The 20,683-nt window shown below is 45.5% G+C and overlaps 1 protein-coding gene across 1 annotated transcript in view; it reads left to right on the top strand.

Annotated features, from left to right (window-relative positions):
- Positions 1–11,938, top strand: part of SLC16A2 (solute carrier family 16 member 2) — a 127,638-nt gene extending 115,700 nt beyond the window's left edge. Inside the window, exons 3-6 of the mRNA XM_032387835.1 lie at positions 2,039–2,489; positions 3,481–3,624; positions 7,435–7,663; positions 9,314–11,938. Coding sequence (XP_032243726.1) covers positions 2,039–2,489; positions 3,481–3,624; positions 7,435–7,663; positions 9,314–9,534 — 1,045 coding nt within the window. The 3' untranslated portion in view covers positions 9,535–11,938. The remainder of the gene's footprint in view (positions 1–2,038; positions 2,490–3,480; positions 3,625–7,434; positions 7,664–9,313) is intronic.
- Positions 11,939–20,683: the final 8,745 nt, after the last annotated feature.

Below are 20,683 nucleotides of genomic sequence, written 5' to 3'. Positions count from 1 at the left end.
TTTAGGCACAATGAAGTAGGCATTCTGTTCTCCAGCCCCTAAGCACTTCCCCACCCCCTTTGCCTTTTCTGTAAGAACATCTTTAGAGCCAAGAAACTTTCTGGATGGCTTCGTGTCCAGTGGAAAAATGGTTCTGCTTGTGGCTAGCACTCTAAGTCATCCTTCCTGTTGTCTGAATCAGGGTTCTGAGTTCCTTTAGATGGCATGAGATGGGACAGAGTGTAGGCAGGGCTGGGGAAGCCTTGGCAAGCCTATGCAGGGGCTTCCTGTCTTGAGGCCCTGCTAGAAATAGATCTATCAGACAGCACTCTGAACTAAATCCCATGCTTTGCCCCCACTGGACCTCTCCTTGAAGGTCTCCCTTAGACCTTCTTAACTCCTCTCCCTTAGACAAGGCCCCCAGACCAGGCCAATCCCCAAAAATCTGACAGAAGAGGAGCAGTTGGCTTAGCTATGTGTTCCAAGTGGAGGCAACCCTTTTAAAACTAAAGCTTTTGCTCATATCCAGTGAATATAAGCAGATGAAAAGCAATCTTGCCATTTGCAACAATATGGATGGAGCTAGAGAGTATTATGCTAAGTGAAATAAGTCAGTCAGAGAAAGACAAATACCATATGACTTCAGTCATATGTCAAATTTAAGAAACAAAACAGATGAACATAGGGGGGAAAGGGAGAGGCAAATCATAAAACAGACTCTTAACTATAGAGAACAAACTGATGGTTACCAGAGAAGTGGGTTGGGGGATCGGTTAAATGGGTGATGGGGATTAAGGAGTAAGCTTGTTGGGATGAGCACCAAGTGTTGTATGGAAGTGTTGAATCACTATATTGTACACCTGTAACTAATATTACACTGTATGTTAACTAACTGGAATTTAAATAAACATTTCAATAAAAATAAAAATAAAAATAAAGAAAAGCAATGGTGATATAGTTGTCTTAGAATCATGAATGCTAACACCACATCATCTCTATAGCAGAGGCCTAATCCTTTGCTGTATGAGGACTGAGTCCATCTATGGAGAGCAACTGCCTGACCATAGAGAGTATTAGTTAATTAAATGGTCAGATAAGAACTATTGCAAAATATGTGGAAGCTTCAAAAAGAAAACAAAATTCTTCACTAGGTTGTGCCAATATTGTCTAAGGGCAGACGGCTGGCCATGCTGACCTTCCCATGGCCTTTTCTCTTTTGACACTTTGCCTTCTGTTACAGAGGCTTATGGCCACAGCAGAACCTAAGAGTTTTAAGCCAGAACCTGTCTTACTTGGCCAGGCCCACAATTTCTTTGAGGCTCCACTTCTCATCAAGCAGCCAGGCTGCTCTGGGAGGCTAAGCCATACCATGTCCAGCAAACAGGAGCCAGGCTCTGGAAGTTAAAGGGACTCCTTACTTCAGGATCCCCAGGGAGATCATCTAGGGTCTGGAGTAAAGGGTCTTGGGATATCCAGACCTTGGGTAGGGTTGGGGATGAGGTTTCTCAGGAAACTACCAGCCATTTTCTGAAATATGAAGGGCCCTGAGCATAGAGAAGGATAGTAGAGTCCCATGGAAGATCTTGACCTTCCAGGATCTTGGCTCCCTGCAGACCTTTGTTGTTACTTGGGATAAAGCTTTGGCTACCAGCCTACACATGGTGTCTAGGTGAGCAGTAGGTAAAACTGTTCTAAGGCCCTGACTTACTCCTTGTAGCCTCTTCTCCAGCCATTGCATAGGTTGGTTCTGGCATTCTTTTGAGCAATTCTCTTTGATGGGGTACTATGATTCAAACTAGAGTCATGCAGACCTAGAGTCAAATCCAAGTTTTGCTGATCCCCAGTTATGCTACACTGGGTAAATTACTCCTCTGAGCCTCTGTTTCCTCATCTGCAAAATAGGGATAAGAAAGTCCTGTTCTTTGTCTGTTCTGAGGGTCAGTGGTAAGTGGGGTTATGGGTTATGGTGGGGGTATGCAGGTCTCAGGAGGGTGATGGGAGAGGGCAGGTGGATTGCTGGTCAGGCTGCTGAGAATAGCTCTTGGTGTTTCTCCCACAGCTCACTAAGCCTGCGTTATTTCACCTATGGGATTCTCTTTGGTTGTGGCTGTTCCTTCGCCTTTCAGCCATCTCTCGTCATCCTGGGCCACTACTTCCAACGCCGTCTGGGTCTGGCCAATGGTGTGGTGTCTGCTGGGAGTAGCATCTTCTCCATATCCTTTCCTCTTCTCATCAAAACACTGGGGGCTAAGATCAAGCTCGCCCAAACCTTCCAGGTGCTGAGTACCTTCATGTTTATTCTTACGCTGCTTTCACTCACCTACCGGCCACTCCTACCCAGTTCCCAGGACACCCCAAACAAGAGAGGTGTCCGCACCCTGTGCCAACGCATTCTGTCTCAACTTAGAAAGTACTTCAACATGCGAGTATTCCGTCAACGTACCTACCGCATCTGGGCCTTCGGGATTGCTGCTGCTGCCCTTGGCTACTTCGTTCCCTATGTACACCTGGTAAGGAATACTAGGGTGGACCCACCTTACCTCCAAGAAGCTGCCCTTAGCCTGCCCGAGGTCCAGAGGGTAGGGGTGAAGGACAGTGAAAGGGCAGACCTGGGACCTTTGGAAAAAGAGACCAAACAATGTTTGAAGAGATGCAGAGTGAGAAAGAACAGACTGAGGGAAAACCTCAATGGGAAAAGGGTAGAGTTCCTTAGGGGAAAGACCATGCTTTATCAGTGGGGTTCCCACTGATAAATCTAGATGATAGGTTTTCAGGAGAAGATAAGCATCATTGGGATGGAAGACTGGCCCAGATGACCCAAGGATAGGGTTTCCTAAGAGTGTGTTCTATGGAATGCCGGTCTTTGTGGTCAAATGATTTGTTCAGGAATCAACATATAATCAATATTTCTAGCTTCACATTGTTGCAATCTTTTAAAGGTACCAAAAATCCAGCAGTAAAAGAAATCCATTTAGCTTTATTTAACCATTATCCACCCAAATTCTACTTCCACAGAACTGTCAGTTGTAGTCCAGTTATTATCTTCCATAGACCTCATGTTTCTTAAAGCACACTTCTGGAAGCAGTATGTGGAAGTTGGTGGATCTTCTCCCCTGGTGACCTGCTGTTGCCCCAGGCTATCAGTTCTGGGTCAGGGAATGGGGAGATTTGGGGGGAGCCCTTGGATTTTCTTAGTTATTAAGGCTGTCTGTAGTCTGTCCTGCCAGGGCTTGGAAGGGGCTTGGAGATACCCACTCCCCTCAGCTATTGCTCAGAAGCCCAGAATCCAAAGAGCCAAGGCATACGAAGCCTTTTAAGCAATTAGAAGCAGCCAGAAACTTGTTCTGGAGCTAGGGCTACAAAGAAGGGGGTTGTAGGGGAGGGAGCTCTTGCCATGGTCCAGGAAAGTAAGCAGTAGAGGCGCTTGGATATGCAAACAGTTAACCAGTCAGCTCTTTTTCTTCCTCCTGTCCCTGGGGGTCCTGGTGCTATGCTTTTCAGATGAAGTATGTGGAGGAGGAGTTCTTGGAAATCAAACAGACCTGGGTGCTCTTGGTGTGTATTGGGGCTACCTCAGGCCTTGGGCGCCTTGTGTCAGGCCGTGTCAGTGACTCCATTCCTGGACTTAAGAAGATCTACTTGCAGGTGAGTGTGACCACCCTGCCCTACCACAGTAGTGTGGGGAGGGCCTGCCACAGATGCTAGGTAACCCCCTGCCTTTGGGATAGAATGGTAGGTTGTGTCATTACTGTGCCCTGGGCCCCAGCTTTGACACGAGCTTATTGTTCAACATGGGAAAGTCGATCAAATTCTCTGAGCCTCAGTTTCCCTTCTTTCAACTGAAGACTGTCATCCTTGTTCTGCTTCCTTCATCAAGATGGAGTGAGGATCCAGTGAGAGGAGTGTGTAAATGGAAACTCTAAGAACACTTTCAAAGAAAGCATTTATTAATAATAGCTCTTCCATCTGAAATAGGGAAACTGAGGCCAGGAGTTAGATGTTGTCCCCATTGAGGACTGATCTCCTTGCTCTCCCATACTCTCTTGGAAGGTCTTGGGCATCTGTAGTATTCTGTGGCCCAGTGTTTCTCTCCTTTAAGTCCAGGTTCAAGCCATTCACTCCTTATACTTCCATGGTCACTTGTACCAGGCATCGGCTCTCAAATGCTATCTTCCTGATGGACACCAAAAAAGTGCCAGAAAACATAACCTTACTTCCCCTCTATGGGCCTCACTTTCCTCATTTGTGCAATAAGAATAATTCTCACCTTTCCTATCTCACCTTGCAGGCGAGGATCAAAATTTCTTTTGACAGGTGTGACCAGGGTTTGGGAAGTAAAAAATGTTAGAGCCATGTAAGATTTTAATCCTTTGGACAGTAACACAGTGCCTCATATTGTGGGCAGTAGCCACCTAGATGCTAGAAAGGCCACTTTCTGTGTGAATTGGGCTCTGGTCTGGCTTGAGACTACTGTTGAAGCTGTCTCTTTGTCTACCTGGCAGCAGTATTGCCTTTCTGACCTTGTTCATGCTTTTTGCTCCTGCAGCCGGGTTTACCAGAATGTACATGAATGTGGAACCCTGTGAAGGGGCAACAGCAGCCCCTCAAAACATGCGGTCACAAATGATCCATTAAAAAGGTGGTTGAGTTCTGACTCTCCTGGTAAAGCCCTAAAAGCCTTTCCAAGGGGCCCTGACATAGTCGGGATTTCTCTGTCTTCTGACAGACCCAAGTGTTTTCCTTAATACTCTCAGATGTCTTAGACAAGAATATGATTCAAGTTTTCTGTTGTGTTTAACTCTGTGTTAAATTTGCAAAAGCTGGTGAATCTGCTTTGTCAGAGCTAGGGGTGCCCTTATGGTTCATCCAGTCCAACTTCTCATTATACAGAAACTGAGGGAAAGACTCATATAGTCATGGCAAAGTTGAATTCATATGTAGCACTTTTCTCATATTCCACTTTACGCTAAGTGATGGATGGCAGAGCTATGTCCCAGAGATAAATGACTTGACTGAAGTCAACTCAAAAGACTGTGATTGAGGTAAACCAGTTATGAAATTCTGAATTCCTGTGCAAATATCAGCGAGTGCCTTATCTGGGTAGCTTTTTGCATAGGAGAATGTGTGGCTTTTTCAGCCTCTTCCATATGCCACCCCGGCAGGTCTTCCCTGTCATTATCAGTTGCTCCAAGATGCTAACCGTGCTGGAAATCAGGGTAAGCTAGCATTTGGCCAGGACTTTATCTTAAGGAAAAGAAGCAGCCCCTGCCTAGCCATATAGCTCATTTCTCACCACAGTCCCTAGGAGAGAAATAGGGCCCAATCAGCTTTTGCTTTCTATTGTGCAGAGGGAGTTCCAGGGGAGGTAGAGGCATTGATTAGTCAGAAGCAGAACTAGACTTAGGGCGTAGGGCTTCTGCTGACCATTCCCCCTACCTACCCAACACCTTCTCTCCCCTTTTCCAGTCTTACTTGACCCAGTTTTACCACTTAGAGTAATACAAAATAATCTTAGAATGTTATAGCTAAAATATATTTTTATCAATTGTAGTCCAACTCCCTCATTTTACAAATTGAGGAACTGAGGCCTAGAAAGGGAAAGTGATTTGTCCAAACTCATCTTGCTGGCAAATGTCTCAGGCAGAGAGAACAAGACATGGATAAACTTCTTTCTCTTGAGCTACTCAAGATACTCCATCACAGGAATTTGCCTCACTTTCTCCCTGGGTCAGATGTAGGAGTATAGGCCTGGGAGAAGAAAGGAGTGTATACAACTTCAGATTCTGAAGAGATATCCACTAGACCCTGTGGTTCCTACTACTGGCAAAGACCCAGACACATGTATCTGGCATCAAGCCCCTGGACAGTCTGTTAGAAAGAAACGGTGACAACCTGCAGGACAACCTCACTTTGGGCCAATTCTTGAGGTCTGATTCTCAGTTCAAATAGGGATTTTAATTTCTAAACTTGGCAAGGCCTCATGGAGGATGTTAACAGGCAGCTAGATAAAATTAGTAGTAATGACAGATGACTGAAATCAGTTAATGGGGTCCTTTGTGTTTTATAATGGTATTAACTCTTAACTGCCATACCATTATGACTTGGTTGATAGGTGGGTCTTGTTTTATCTTATAGTTGTGCATGAATCTCCTAGAGGAGAAACTGGGATATCAGGGTTCTTATTCTTAGATTCCACCTAGGTATCCCAAAACAGCCTAGGCAAAGTTCAAAAATCTTCCAACAAAGAGATTTCCTCAGATGGCACAGCCAGGACATTTCTTATCCTCTCTAAAACCCAACTGATCAACCTAGCAAACCCACTGCCAATACAACACAGAAAATCTTCAGGGTTTGAAACAGCCTTGACCCTCCTACCCCATCTATGTGGTGATGTGGTGACTTACCCTTCTTGGGTAAGTTTCCCTGCCTGTGTGAAGGATTAGAAAATCCTGGGTCCTGTCAAGGACTTGGTAAACGGATCAGGTCTTAGCCCTGACCCTGGGATGACCTGGCTCTGCTGGCTAGAGTGGGTGGGAGGAGGGGGTTTATTTCTCTGCCTACAGCCCTGGTCTTCAGTCTGGCTCACTGACACAGGTTGCGGATGACCTTAATCAAAAGACCAGCTGTGTTTCCAGTTGCTCTTCTCTCTGTTGAGTGGGAAAAACTAGCCTTTGGAAAGGCAGTTTCTTTGTTTTGGAGTCAATTTGCTCAGTCCAAAGAAAGCCCAGTGGCTAGTCAATGCCCCTGAGCTGGCTTCAGGCTCCCTAGAACCCCTCCTAGTGTCTTGGTTCTCCTTAAAGTCCCCTTTGTTGCCCTTTGCATGGTGCCCAGCCAAGTCCAGAGGACCCCACAGCCATGCTATCTGAGATGGTGGTGTGTCCCATGTCCTAAATCATAAGGAACCTGGGTGAACCTCCCAATGGTTTCCTTCATGACAATGTGTTTTCTAAAAGCAGCCACCCACATAAATGGGCACTGGGTCCTTCCTCATTTCAGGAAGCTGTGACTTCCATTCATGCCCCCATCTAATCATCATCCAAGTTATCCTCACTTCCTTCCCTTCCTCTCCCATATCTTGGATCTGAGAACACCAGCATGGTCTGATTCTGACCCTAATGCCTGGGGCAGCCAAACGCAAGATCAGAACAACAGCAATTTCCTTTAGCTTAGAGTCCAGTGAAAAGACAACTTCTTAAGGACAGGGGCCATACCCCCTAATTTTTAAAAAAAATTTCGATGGAATCACAGTTAAACAGGAGCTCTCTTAAAAACCTTGAATCCTTCAGTGCAGGACTTAGAAGGGGCCTAAGTAAGTATTTAGCCTAACTGCTCTCTGTTGACAGCCCCCGTTCCAATTTATAGATGGTAGAAATGAAACCCTGAGAAAGGAGATATGATTTGCTATGTGGTCTTGACTGACAAGCACAACATGACCTAAGGCCCTTGCTCCTCTAGGTCATCTCCTTCCTGCTCCTGGGCCTGATGTCCATGATGATTCCCCTATGCCGGGGCTTCGGGGGCCTCATCGTTGTCTGCCTCTTCCTGGGCCTGTGTGATGGCTTCTTCATCACCATCATGGCCCCCATCGCATTTGAGCTGGTGGGCCCAATGCAGGCCTCACAGGCAATTGGCTACCTCCTTGGCATGATGGCCCTGCCGATGATTGCTGGGCCCCCCATTGCAGGTGAGGCTGATATTACAGGGAGGGCATGAGTGGGGGAGTCCTGTCTTCCCTGGGCCCTAGCAATCCTGAGCACCTCTGCTTGAAGTCCCTTTTACTCTTATTTTCTATTTAAGCAGCCTTGTTAGAGTGCATGAAACCCCTTACCACTATTGGTGGAAGAGGCTAAGTACAGTATATGTGCATGGATTCATTTTTTGGGAATGGGCTTTTCATGGCTCTCTATCCGTTTCAGTGGGGTTTTATTTTAGACAGCCTGGCTGATTCCAAGAGGGTAGAGAGAGAAATGGGTTTGGCCTTCTTGATCATTCTATTGGTCCAGTATCTTCTCTCTCTCTCTCTCTCTCTCTCTCTCTCTCTTTATAGGAAAGGAATTATTTGCAAGGTAGTTGGGCAGGAAGAGAAGAGAAAGTGGACCCCAGCTTTATTAAGGCTTAGAGATCCCCCCTCCTTCTCCATTGGCTTCTGAACTGAGCCTGTAGAAGAGATTTGATTAAAGCCAAATCCCAGGACTGAGCCAGTGAAGCTTACTTCCAGCAGGCAGCAGGCAAAGTGTTGGCCTGCAGTCCTTCAGTACTCCCAGTTTCCTTCTCCACTCTCCAAGAAGGGCATTGTTGATATCCCAAGGAACATAGGAAACAAAGAAAAACCAATGAAAAGAGAACTCCATTTCTTTTCTTTAGGATTTATTGAAAATACTGATTCATGGGCTAGCCTCTCTGGGCTGGCCAACTGGGCTAACTCAACAAATATCCCTTGAACACCAATTCTGTGTAAGGCGTTGCAAGGGCATGTCATGCTGTGTGACAGTGACAAAAGCTTCCACCCAGGCCCTTGTGCAATAGCCACACTGCTCACTGGGAGAGGGGAGCCTCCTCCCAGCCTCTGATCCCAGAGGTGGATCCCAGAATCCACAACTCTTTCTACTTTTCTTACCATCTAAGCAGCCAAAGGTTTACTTGCCTTTCCTCAGTAGTATTTCTGGGCTCATCTTTACTATGAGGTATGCCACATTAGCTTCTGAAGGCAAGCAGGGGAATCCTTGCATACCATGCCAACCATATTCATGGTATTGGCAACTTATAAGAACCCAGAGGGGCCAACCATAACTGTAACCGGGATGAAGAATATATATATATATATATCCTTCTCAGGGTAAATGGGAGCTTCAGAGAAAGAGAAAATAGGAACTTAGCTGAACTGTTCCACAAGAATACTCTAGTCTAAGTTGGGGGTTGAAGGGTATATCACTATGAATCAAGACAAGGCTTGGCCATCTTTTGTGGAACTCTTTTAAACTAGGTTCCCTCCTAACTCCATACCTAGGAGCGACTGGAAGTTAAGCTGTAGCTTCATGAAAGTGAAAAAAATGAAGAACTTTAAGAGAAGCTTCATTAGCCCCTTTCATAATAAGCATTAACCCCAAGGGCCTGCAGCCCCATTACCTCAGGGAGGAGCCACCTGACTTTGCAACGGAGGTTTTATTTATTTATTTTTTCACTAGGAATGTTTAAATTGAGGGGGGATTTGGGTCAAGGTAGTGCAGGTCAAGGTTCTCTGGATAGGCATTGTTATGGCCCCTGAAAGAGGCAGAGAGCACCTTTGGGCAGGAGGGCAAAGCTGAACTTGACTTGTCTTTCTTGACTGTTTCAGGCCTCCTCCGCAACTGTTTTGGGGACTACCATGTGGCCTTCTACTTTGCTGGTGTGCCCCCCATCATTGGGGCTATAATCCTCTTCTTCGTACCTCTGATGCATCAAAGGATGTTCAAGAAAGAGCAAAGGGATTCCAGCAAGGATAAGATGTTGGCCCCTGATGCAGACCCCAATGGGGAGCTGCTGCCGGGTTCCCCCATCCCTGAGGAACCAATCTAATGCATTTTCCTTGCCATTGTGTGTTCCTCCCCAACCCTTTCCCTTCACCCCACCCTGCTCAGCATTTACATTTTTGCCATCAGCACACTTGTTCTCAAACATGCACACACAGCAGTTCAGCCACCTGACCAGCCCCTTGGAGCCAAAGCTCATGTTAAACTCATTAACCAAATTTTCCCTGTGAATGCCTTTAAACTTGCCAGGGTCCTTCTCTCAGGATCTAGGAAAGCTTGGGATCCCCCTTGGCCTTTGGAACATCTCCATATACTTTCTAATACCTGGAGATGGTACCTCCCGGCCCCAGCTTGCTAGTCACCCACTAAAAGCAACTTCCAAAGGTGCTACCGTGTCCCTAGGAACCTGGTGGGAAGACCCAAGCCTCTGTGTGCTCAGGAGTTCCTTGCCATCTGTCCTTGGGAGCCATTGGTAAGGGGGCAGAGAAAGGGCAGAGAGGTAAAATCAGACAAGGAGATTTGCTTAGTTTCACAGTCGCTGAGGGCTGTGGCTTCCCAAGAGCTATGGGTGACATCACTTTAAAAGTGTACAAATAAGCCTCCCTACCATATAGTTGGTTAACAGTCTGCTTCCTTCTTCCCTTCTTCGTTTTTCTTTTTTCCTTTACTGCTTCTTTTTCTATTTCTTTTTATGACTGTCATAGATGCATGGGTGCTTGAAGACAGAAGGGACCTAGAGCTTGGGCCAATCAGCCTCACCTTGGCCTAGCCCACCCCTAACATGATCATCAATTCCACTCATCTCAGGCTGAGCCACATCTCACTTTTTGGCTCAAGCTGCTATAATTATAAACTGGAAGAGTCAAATATCACATAGGGAAGGGAATTTAAACACCATAAAGTTCCACTCACTGATTTTTACAGGTTTCCCAGGCCAGTGCATTAACCTGTAGGCACTTCCAGCTCCCCATCTGTGTATTCACCTGTCAAAATGTGAAGAAGTTCCTTTCATCTCAGCAGGCAGAGGAGGACTGATGATGGGGGAGGGTATGGTTGGGGGAGGGGCAATAATTATTGACCTGGCAAAGGACCAACTTCTCCATCTCTCATTAGTCATGATAGGTTAATATTTCCACCTGGTCAGGGTGGGAAAGGGGCTGTTTTAGGGAAAATCCCATTCCCAACCTGGATCCCCAAAAGGTAGAGGCAGGAGCTACATGTAGGATTTAACAATTTCTTTTAGGAAGAGGAAACCATCTTAACCTTTACCACCCAATATGTCTCCCACGCTGGGTATCCTGAGCCACTCTGCTTAGTGGGCATTAAAGGTGCCAGGAAAGTAGGCTCTGGACCATCTTAATCCTTCTGAAATAGGTGCCAGATGCTTCCCTATGCTCAGATTCTGAGCAACACTCTTACTGAAGAGCATTCCCAGCGAGGCTGTGTCCAAGCTAGCACAACTCACCTCCTTAGGAGATCAGCCTCTCTCCTTACTTGGCCTCTTTGTGTCTCTTTCTCTGTATTCTGGGCCTTTGTCTGTTGTGCTCCTGTTACCCTAATCTTTCATCACCTTTTTGTCAGGCATCCTTGGCTGTTACTTGGAGCTAACAGTGACTTACCACCCTAAGCCAGGGCCACCCAGGGCCAGGAGGATGAGGTTGCCTGTGAGAGGCTCCAAAGAAGACAGTGGTCCCTAACCATGACATTTTCCGTTACAAACAGGCAGCTGGGACATGGTTGGCCTATGATGGCCTCATTCAAGGCCAAAGTCCTATGCCCCCTCCATTGGTCCTAGTCCAGCTTTTATCAACTTCCCAAAGGAAAACTCACTGGCTCTTAGCCCTGTGGGTAGGAAGGGGCCTAATTACTATCCTCCTGGCTTAAACAGCAGTGGAACAGGAGAAGCTGAGCCCCAGGAGCCTTGTAACTCCAAGGAGAGACCACTGAAAATGTTGGAGCAATAAAGCCCCTGTGCCCATTCTTCCTGTCCCTCCCCCACCAAATCATTGGAGGGCAGGTCTGCAGGGCCTCCTTTGTTGTTCAAGGTGAAGAAAGCTCTTAAAAATCAGGCTGCCAACCACTTCTCTCCAGATGAAGGAAAGACATTCACAGGTCCCAAATCTGCCCTATCAGTTGTCACATAACATAGTGGGGTGTCAGTTTACTTCTTCCACATATGTGCATGTACATGTGTGAGCTTGTGTGCTTTTGGAGAGAATGTCGGTTGGTGAAAGCAGCTCAGTATTAATATTTAGGGTAGGATGCAGCCTCTAATGCACCACAGTTAAATCTAGGAGAACGAACAAAATTTGGGAGCTTGAGATCTGGGACATTTAAATCCTCAAAAGGTTTGGAACAAAATAAACAGATCTAAAAATCTAGATTTGGTATGTGTGTTGCCTACAGGGTGAAATAGTCTTAACCTAGTTAACAGCAGGAAGTTTGGTTTCAAAACTGAAATCTCATTTCAAATAAAATTTATGCCAGAGTCTATACTCTCTGTAAGAGCAGAAATTGGAAACGGATCTATAGGGGGTTTGGAGTTGGGCGGACTTTTCAGGATTAGATTTTTAGGGAGCTCTGAAGTGGAAAAGTAGTCACTTTACAAAATGAGAACACAGTTAGTAGCAGAAGCCAAGTGGAGGCCTCACGAAGGCCACCACCTTGCTACATACATGCCATGTTGAAAATGGGCAAAGACCTTAGGAACAATCCATTTTAATCCTCTCCCTTGTTATTGATGGGAGAACCTGAAGGAACTGGTATAGCTGGTTTACACAGCCGGACAGCAACAGACCCTGGAATTGGTGATGCGGAAGAAAGACCTACAACAACGACAAAGCTGGGAGTAACTTTGTCCATCCTCTGCATTGATTTAAGTGGGGAAACTGAGGCCTAGATACAGCAAGGGACTGAGCAGGTTCACATAGTTCATCAGTGACAGAGCATGCTGAGACTTGAATTCAGGTAATTGACTTCCAGTCCAAACCCCTTATTTTACAGATGAGGAAACCAAGTTAATAAGGGAAATGACTTGTCTACTTCATTTAACAACGATGTAGCGAGCCCATTTCCACAAGGGTGTCAAAAGGACAAGCTCCAAGCAAAAATGAAATCTGAGCAAAGTTTGATTTTAGCATATCCCCCCCTTTTTTTTTCACGATTACCCTCATTCCCAACCAACACATACTTCTGGTGTTCTCTCTTCCCAAGCACTCCAGACTTTCATGCAGCCTTGGCCTTGGAAAGCTGGTCCCACTTACTGCTCTTCCACCCCCAGGAAACCAAGAGGTACAAATAAAGTCCATCTCTCTGTGGCCATACACTGAACAGGGGAGGGATAAAGAGAGAGGACTGGTTCCCTTTGAGAGAGGGTGGTTTACTACTCAGCTCTTGGTGATTGTTGTTTCTCCCCTGACTCAGTGCAGACATCCTCAGGCTGCCACCCTCCTCATCTCCTCCCAATGAGACTAATTACTCTGTCCTGCTGCCTAGTCCTAGGTTCTCCCACCCAAGTTCTGCTGCCCCCTCAGCCCCTTCAGTAGCCCCAAGGCCCCAGGCTGTGTTTGATCACTCAGATCATCAGATTTCAAAGCCGTGGAATCCCATAATTTTTATGAGCACATGCTCTCCTCCAGGGCCTTTTCATGTCTGAAGAGGGAGCCAGCAAGCTCCCCGCCACTTCTCCACAGCAACAGAGCAGGCCAGCTGAAAGGAATTATGGGTACCCCCAGGAAATCCTTGATGTCCGACAGCTGGTGCCTAGATAGGGTGGGTGCTGGTTTGAACCAGAACCCTTGAAGGAAGTTCTGAAAGTTTAATGGGCTGAAATGTACAGGAGACTCCAGAGGCACCAAGAAAGGGATTAGATAACCAACTCCAGCAGGGATTGAGGAGGTTTTGCTTTAGAAGGCTCTCAATTCCTGCCTTTCAGCTCTCCCTAGTGGTCACCAGAAGCAGAGTTCCATGACTGATTTTCAAGTCATAAATATTTTCTAGGGACCTGCTATGTGTCAGGCACTCTGCTAGAACTCGGGGATTTCAGAATGAAAGAAGCAGAGGTGGAGAGAACTAAGAGGAAAAAAAAAAAAAAAACACAAGAAGGAGTTTGTACTATCTTTTATCTGAGATACCTTTTTCTTTTCTGGATCCCAGCAGCCCAGAGCATACTGACCTCAGAGCCTTTGGGACAGTACAGGAACAACCAGGGCCCTTCCAGGACCAGGCCCCAGCATTTCCACCTCCTCACTGCCTGGCGATTGGCCTCCTCCTGGCCAAAGCCACCTGGAAGAACTATGCACTCCTCAGCATTGGTTTCCTGCTGAGCCAGAGCCCAGCCGGATAAAATTAGCCCATTGCTCACATCTAACAAGTGTCAGAGCTGAGCCCAGCAGCACTCTTGCCTGGCCAGTAGGACGCCTGGATTGATAGCACCTGTCGAGGGCCCCCCAGCCCAGAGCCTCCCTGCGACCCGGGCCTACCTGCTCCAGGGCTGGGAGGCTAGAGACAGGCGAACACTACCCTTTTTCCACTGCACAGCCACCCTACACTGCCCTTGAAATGACTGGGCTCTGGGATCCGGGGATGGGGTGCTAACCGGTACCACTTCCCACCAGGTCTCCCCACCCACCCGACACTCACACTTGGGGAGTGCCTGGTGATGGAGATGGGGCTGGGGTCCCTGGGGCCCTGGCTGCAGCATCCCTTGGTTCTGCCACTGGCCTCTGGTCTCCATGGGTGGGGAAGGGCACAGCTCCTGCCCCACCGTGGCCCTCCACCCACTTCCGTGTCTGGGAAAGGTAAGAACCTGGGAGACCCGCCGTGGACATAGAACTGACCCTGCTATTCAGATGGGAATCAGGACCGCCCAGGGGAAGGGGGCGGGAAGGAAGGCGGGAAAATCTAACCCCAGGCCCTGCCAACTGTTCCGGGAGCCAGATGAATAGACTGCCCCTGCCATGTGTCCAGGGCTCAGGTCCTCCTCGATCCCCCGCCCCCACTGTCCTGCCCGCGCCACCACCACCAGGGACTGCAGCGTCGCCGCCCCCACGGAGCGCTTGATCCAGAGCCCTGGGGGTGATCCAAGCTGGATGGGCGGCCCTCTTCTCTCTTCCCCCTACCTGATCTGGCCCCAAGGCCCCAAAAGACGGAGTCGGCCTGCAGCTGGCGAAGGATCTAAGTGATTCTAGGCAAGGGGCTCTCGGAGATGAGGGGGCTGGGGCTGGGAATCGCCTCCAGGAAACGCTTGGTCCAAAGCAGACATCCTCCTCCGCCCTCCTTTCCAACCTCCAACCCTGGGTCGGGCCTGCGGGGCTGCCTCCTCCACGCAGGTCAGCACAATGGGGCTGCTTCTTCCAAAGAATTGGCCCACCCGTCAATCCCACCACTTTCCCGTAATAGTTGTCCCAGAACCCCTGGGGAGGCGTGGCCAACCACGCTGGAGGGAGCTCCCAGCTCAGGTAGGCTCCCTCACCACACAGTCCTTGGGTACCATGCAGGGTGAAGGTGAGCCCCCACCAGCTGCCCTAGGTTCACACAGGCGAACTAGCTAGCGGGATTTCCTAGGCTTGAGAAACCTCCCCCAAACCTGAACGGAGACCCAGGAATGGACCAGGTCGACCCTAAGACCCAGCTCCTCAATTTGCTCCCCATCCGACACTCCTCCACCCACTTGCTTCCTCCAGCCACTTGCCTAAGTAGGAGTGAAGGAGAGGGCCACTCCCCCCCCCCACACACACACCCACATACACTCTTCCTCCTCTAGGGTGGAGTGTTCTGGGAGGCGCAGCCCTGCAGTTTCATCTGCCTCAAAGCCTTGCAAGGGTCAGAGTTTCCTCCTGTCAGAGGGAGATCTTTCAGCTCCTTGCCTCCTCATTCGTCCTGCCCCTCCCCCACCGAACACGGACACAGATGCTCCCTTCAACAACAGGGTGCCCTCACTTTTGGGTGGGCAACTTACAGTTCACAGATGCTCCCATATCCCTCATCACATTTGACCCCTCCCCCCAACCCTGAGAGGCAGCTGCTCTTATACCTGTTTTACAGATGGGGAAAGTGAGGCCCAGAGGGGAACTAAATGCCAGTTTTCAAACCCCTTCTCCAAGGCTCTTTCCACACTTCCTTACAGAAAGTAGGGAAGTAAGTGAATCTTTCTTTTCGCCTGACTTCTCGGAAACTCTGCTTGGTGCTCCTGGAGACAGTACCTGCTGCCCCCAGGCCCACTCTGCCCCCTCAAGGAAAACTCTGGACAGTGAGTGGCACCATAGCCCCAGGATGGAGGCATGAAGGCTGAAGAAGATGAGCCAGAGTCCTTGTGCACCTCCCCACCCCACCCCACGCCAGCCTCTCCTATGGAGGGAGAGGTATGAGGAGGGGAGTATGGAAGAGTAATTAGGAGTCTCTAATCTGCCTTTCCCTGGGAATACACAACATTGTCTTCAGGGTTCCTCTGTGTCTTAAAATGGAGGTAAAACTCCAAAATGAACTCTCCTATGCCTTACTCCCTCAGTCCTCTTATTATTCAATAGAATAATCACCACTGAGTGCTAATTTCCAGGGCCTTGTTTAATTCCCACAGACCCCCAAAGGACCTTTTGTCTGGTTTGGTTATTGCATGGGGGGAGGACAGTTCCTGGGAGGCCCTGCTTTTATGGGAAAGGATTTGTGTGTCTAAGTGGTCAACATAGCTAGTTCAAAATGTCCCTCTTTTGTAGACTTCCAGTGCTTTGCTAAGCCTCAGAGAGGGGATGGGAAAGAGTAGCAAATAACATGCAATTAAAGGCAGGGAAGCTCCTAAGGCAGCACCTGTGGAAAGGAAAAGTGGAGAACATGCCTAAACTTCTGTCCACATACTTTAGTGAGGTGGACTTGTCCTGTATATGCCTCTCAGCAATTGTGGCCATTACCTTCTTCCTCATCTCCCCTGCCCCCAGGTGAGAGATTCCCTATATCTGCAGGGGAGCTTGGTCATCTGGCAGCCCCCACCACTCGGAGGTGCCACATTGTTTGGTAGGCTCTAAATTCCCTGATCCCAGTAAGTCCTAGCCTAAGCCTTCCTTTCAGGCTGAACAGCTTCAAGCATCCAAGCCAGGTCCTTCCAAGGTTAGAACTCACCTGTCAACCAGGCTGGGCCTGGAAATCAAGGAAAGCCAGGTTTCAGGGAAAGTCAAGTTCTAAGCAAAGCTATTTTTAGTTCAATAGCTCTATAAATAGTTGTAACTAATGAACTCCAGGAGCCCTTTAAATATACTGACAGAGCATAGGGGCTACAAACAAACTCACCTTAATTCCCTTTTTCTAGCCAACTGAGTTCTTTCTTCACAATCATTAGTCAATACAATTAAGGGCTGTCATACCAGAAGGAAATCAAAGATCCAAAGAAGGTCAGGATTAAACCAGTGGAGAACTTCAGATCCAGAAATTTTCACACTGTATTCTGTGACTCTTAGGGGATTCACAGAGTTACCTCAAATCCACTGAATTTCTGGGAATGGTTTTTCCCTATCCCACCTACGAAAACAGATAAAAATGCTGAATATTATACATAAAACAAATTTAAGAAGACTTTGAAAGGTGGAGATAAGAAGTCAGACCAGCTAGGGACCTCAGGACCGGAGGGGTGACTCACTTGAAGTGAGTGCTCTAGGTTTCTTTTTTGCCTTATATATCCCAGACTTGGTGCTGGAGAAGCTAGAAACCCAAAAATGCCAATGGGCACTGACATAAAAAGTCAATGAAAATCTTTCCCTCTTTAGCCAAAGAATCATGAAAGGGTCAGCCTAGAAAGATAGAAAACTTCTACACAATAATAATTTTACTTCAGTCAAACACCATGGAAAAAACTGTGGTCCCAGCCTCACCCCAGCCAGCAAAGGCAAAGTGGAGAGCTTTCATCATGCTGTACCAAATAACCTCTCCTCCATTCATCACCATGGTGGTGTCACAGTAGGCCAAGTATGGAGCTCAGACTTTCATCCCAGCCAGGCAGAAACACATGGTATCCTTGTCCCTTGCATCCCTGGTGGTATAAGAGGAAATCTAGTGGGGTGCCTGAACTCCCACCCCCACATAGCAGTAATGAGAAGCCCCTCAACACTGGGGTATCAGTAGTGGCCCAGTGGGGAACCTTAACTTGACAGTAATGAGGTAGTGTACCTTTCTTCCACTAGCATACTGTCAGAGGAGGCCTGCTAAAACACATTTTTTTTTTTAAACCCCACAGTTTCATTACATACTACTAAAAATGTCCAGGTTTCAATAAAAAATTCATTCATGACACAAGGACATCATATCAGACCCAAGAAAATATCAATTTGAGTAAAAAAAAAATAATGACAACAACGAAATGGCATGTTAGCACTATCTGACAAGGAACTTAAAGCAGTCATCATAAAAATGCTTCAGTGAGTATTTATGAGTATGCTTGAAATAATTCAAGAATTAGAAAGTCTCAGCAAATAAAAATAAGATATAAAGGGATACCAAATGGAAGTTTTGGAACTAAAAATAGAATAACAGAGATTAAAAAAAAAAGCTCAATGGATAAATTCCACAACAGAATGAAGAAGAAAGAGGAAAGAATCAGAGAATTTGGAAAAAAGGCCAATATAAATTATCTTGTCTAAATAAGAGAAAGGGGGATGTCTGGCTGGCTTAGCAGGTAGAACACACAACTCTTGATCTCTTGATCTAGCGTTGTGAGTTCAAGCCTCATGTTGGGTGTGGAGCCTACTTAAAAAAAATAAAATAAACAAGAGAATGGAAATAAACTGAAAAAAATTAACAGAACCTTAGGGAACCGTGAGACTACAACAGAAAAAAAAAATTAATATTCATGCGATCAAAGTCCCAGAAGGAGAAAAGAAGGAGGGTGTGGCTGAGAAAGTATTCAAAGAAATAATGGCAAAAATCTTGAAAGCAGTGAGAGAGAAATGACACCTTAATTATAGAGAAAAAACAATGAGAATAATGGATTTCTCATCAGAAACCATGGAGGGAAGAAGGAAGAAGGGAAGAAGTCACAAATTTTTTTAAGTACTGAAAGAAAAGAACTGTTATCTCAGAATTGTATATTCAGCAAAAATATCCCTGAGGAACAAAGAGCAAATCAAGACATTCTCAGATAATGGAAAACTAAGAGAATTTGTTGCCAGCAGACCTACCCTAAAAGAATGGCTAAAAGAAGTTCTACAAACAGTAAAGAAATGACAAAAGAAGGAATCTTGGAGCATCAGGGAAGAAGAAAGTACAATGAAAATAGTAGAAATATGAGTAAATACAACAGATTTTCCTTATCCTCTTGAGTTTTCTAAAGTATATTTAACAACTGAAGCAAACATTATAACAATATCTGATGTGGCTCTCAATGTATGTAGAGGAGTCATTTAAGGCAATATTATAAATAGGGGACAGTGAAGAGACAATAAAGGAGGTAAGGTTTCTATACTTCACTGAGGGTGGTAAAATATTAACACCAGTAGACTATAGTTAGTTATGTACATATCAAACCACTAAAGAAACTATGTAAAAAGTTTATCTATAGATAAATAGAATAGAATTCTAAAAAACTTAAAAATAAAACCTACAGGAAGGCAGGAATAAAGCCAGAAATGAAGAACAGATGAGACAAACAGAAAACAATAAAATGTCAGACTTAGGCCCTGACATATCAATAATTACATTAAATGTAAATGATGTCAGTATATTAATTACAAAGATTAGTAGAGTAGATTAAAATGACACAGTATTTGTTGTCTACAGGAAATTTACCTCAAATATATAATGATAGGTAGGCTGAAAGTAAAAGGTTGGGAAAAGATATATCATATATACATTAATAAAAAGAGATGAGAGTGGCTGTATTAATTTTTGATATGGTAGACTTCAGAGCAAAGAAAATTACCAGAAAGAGAAAAGGACAAAACATAATGATAAAATGTTTAGGCTACCAGGAAGATACAGCAATCCTAAACAGTGCTTCAAAAAAGTTGAAGCAAAAACAGAAAACAAAGGGGAAATAGACAATTCCACAATATAGTTGGAGACTTCAACACTGTATCTCAAAAACTGATGGCAAAACTAGACAGAAAAAAGTGAGTAAGGACTAGAACTAAAAACACCATCAACCAGGAAGATCTAATCAACATTTAAGGAGCACTCTACCTCACAACAGCAGAATATACATTCTTTTCAAGCACCCATGGGACATACACCAAGATAAACCATATTCTGAGCCATAAAACCAACTTTAACAAATTTAAAATAATCGAAGTCATACATTATGTTTTCTCAGTATAATGGAATCAAATGAGAAATCAAAACCAGAAAGACAATAGCAAAGTCTCTAAAAAAATGGCAATTAAACAACACACTTCTTAACAATGCATAGATCAAAGAGGAAGTCTCAAAAGAAATAAAAAAAAAAATACAGGCAACAGGGTGCTGGATGGCTCCGTCAGTTAAACCTCAGACTTGGTTTTGGCTCAGGTCATGATCTCAGGCTTGTGAGATCAAACCCCACCTTGGGCTCCAGGCACAGTGCAGAGTCTGCTTGAGATTCTTTCCCTCTCAGTCTGCCCCTCTCCCTGCTCATGCTCTCTCTCTCTCAAATAAACAAATAAAATCTTAAAAAAAGATAATCTTTGATAATAAACTTACAATTTAAAAAAAATACAGGCAACTGAATGAAAACCAAAATGCAAAATACTAAAATATGTGGGACAGAGCTAAAGCAGTACTAAGAAAGAAGTTTATAGCACTAAATGCTTACATTCTAGATTGGGAATTATTTCAAATCAATAATCTAAGTTCCTACCTCAAGAAACTAGAAAAAGAAGAGCAAAGTAAACTCAAAGTGAACAGAAGGAAGGAAATAATAAAAGGTAGAAATCTATGAAATCAAATATAGGAAAACAATAGAGAAAAATCAATGAAACAAAAAGTTCTTTGAAGAAATCAGTAATATTTATAAAACTCTAATAAGACTGATTAAAAAGAGAGAAGATCCAAACCACCAAACATCTTGTATGAAATAGGAGATAACATTACAGATTCTGCAGCCATTAAAAAGATAACAAGAGAATACTATGAACAACTTTACATTCATAACTTTAATAACTACAGGGAAAAATTAGACAAATTCATCAAAATCCACAAACTACAAGAACTCAACCAAGAGGAAATACGTTACACAAATA

Source organism: Phoca vitulina, unplaced genomic scaffold, assembly GCF_004348235.1.
Source record: "Phoca vitulina isolate PV1807 unplaced genomic scaffold, GSC_HSeal_1.0 scaffold51, whole genome shotgun sequence".
Classification (NCBI taxonomy): domain Eukaryota; kingdom Metazoa; phylum Chordata; class Mammalia; order Carnivora; family Phocidae; genus Phoca; species Phoca vitulina.
The sequence above is the reverse complement of the archived record's forward strand: the minus strand, read 5'-3'. Positions and strand labels throughout refer to the sequence as shown.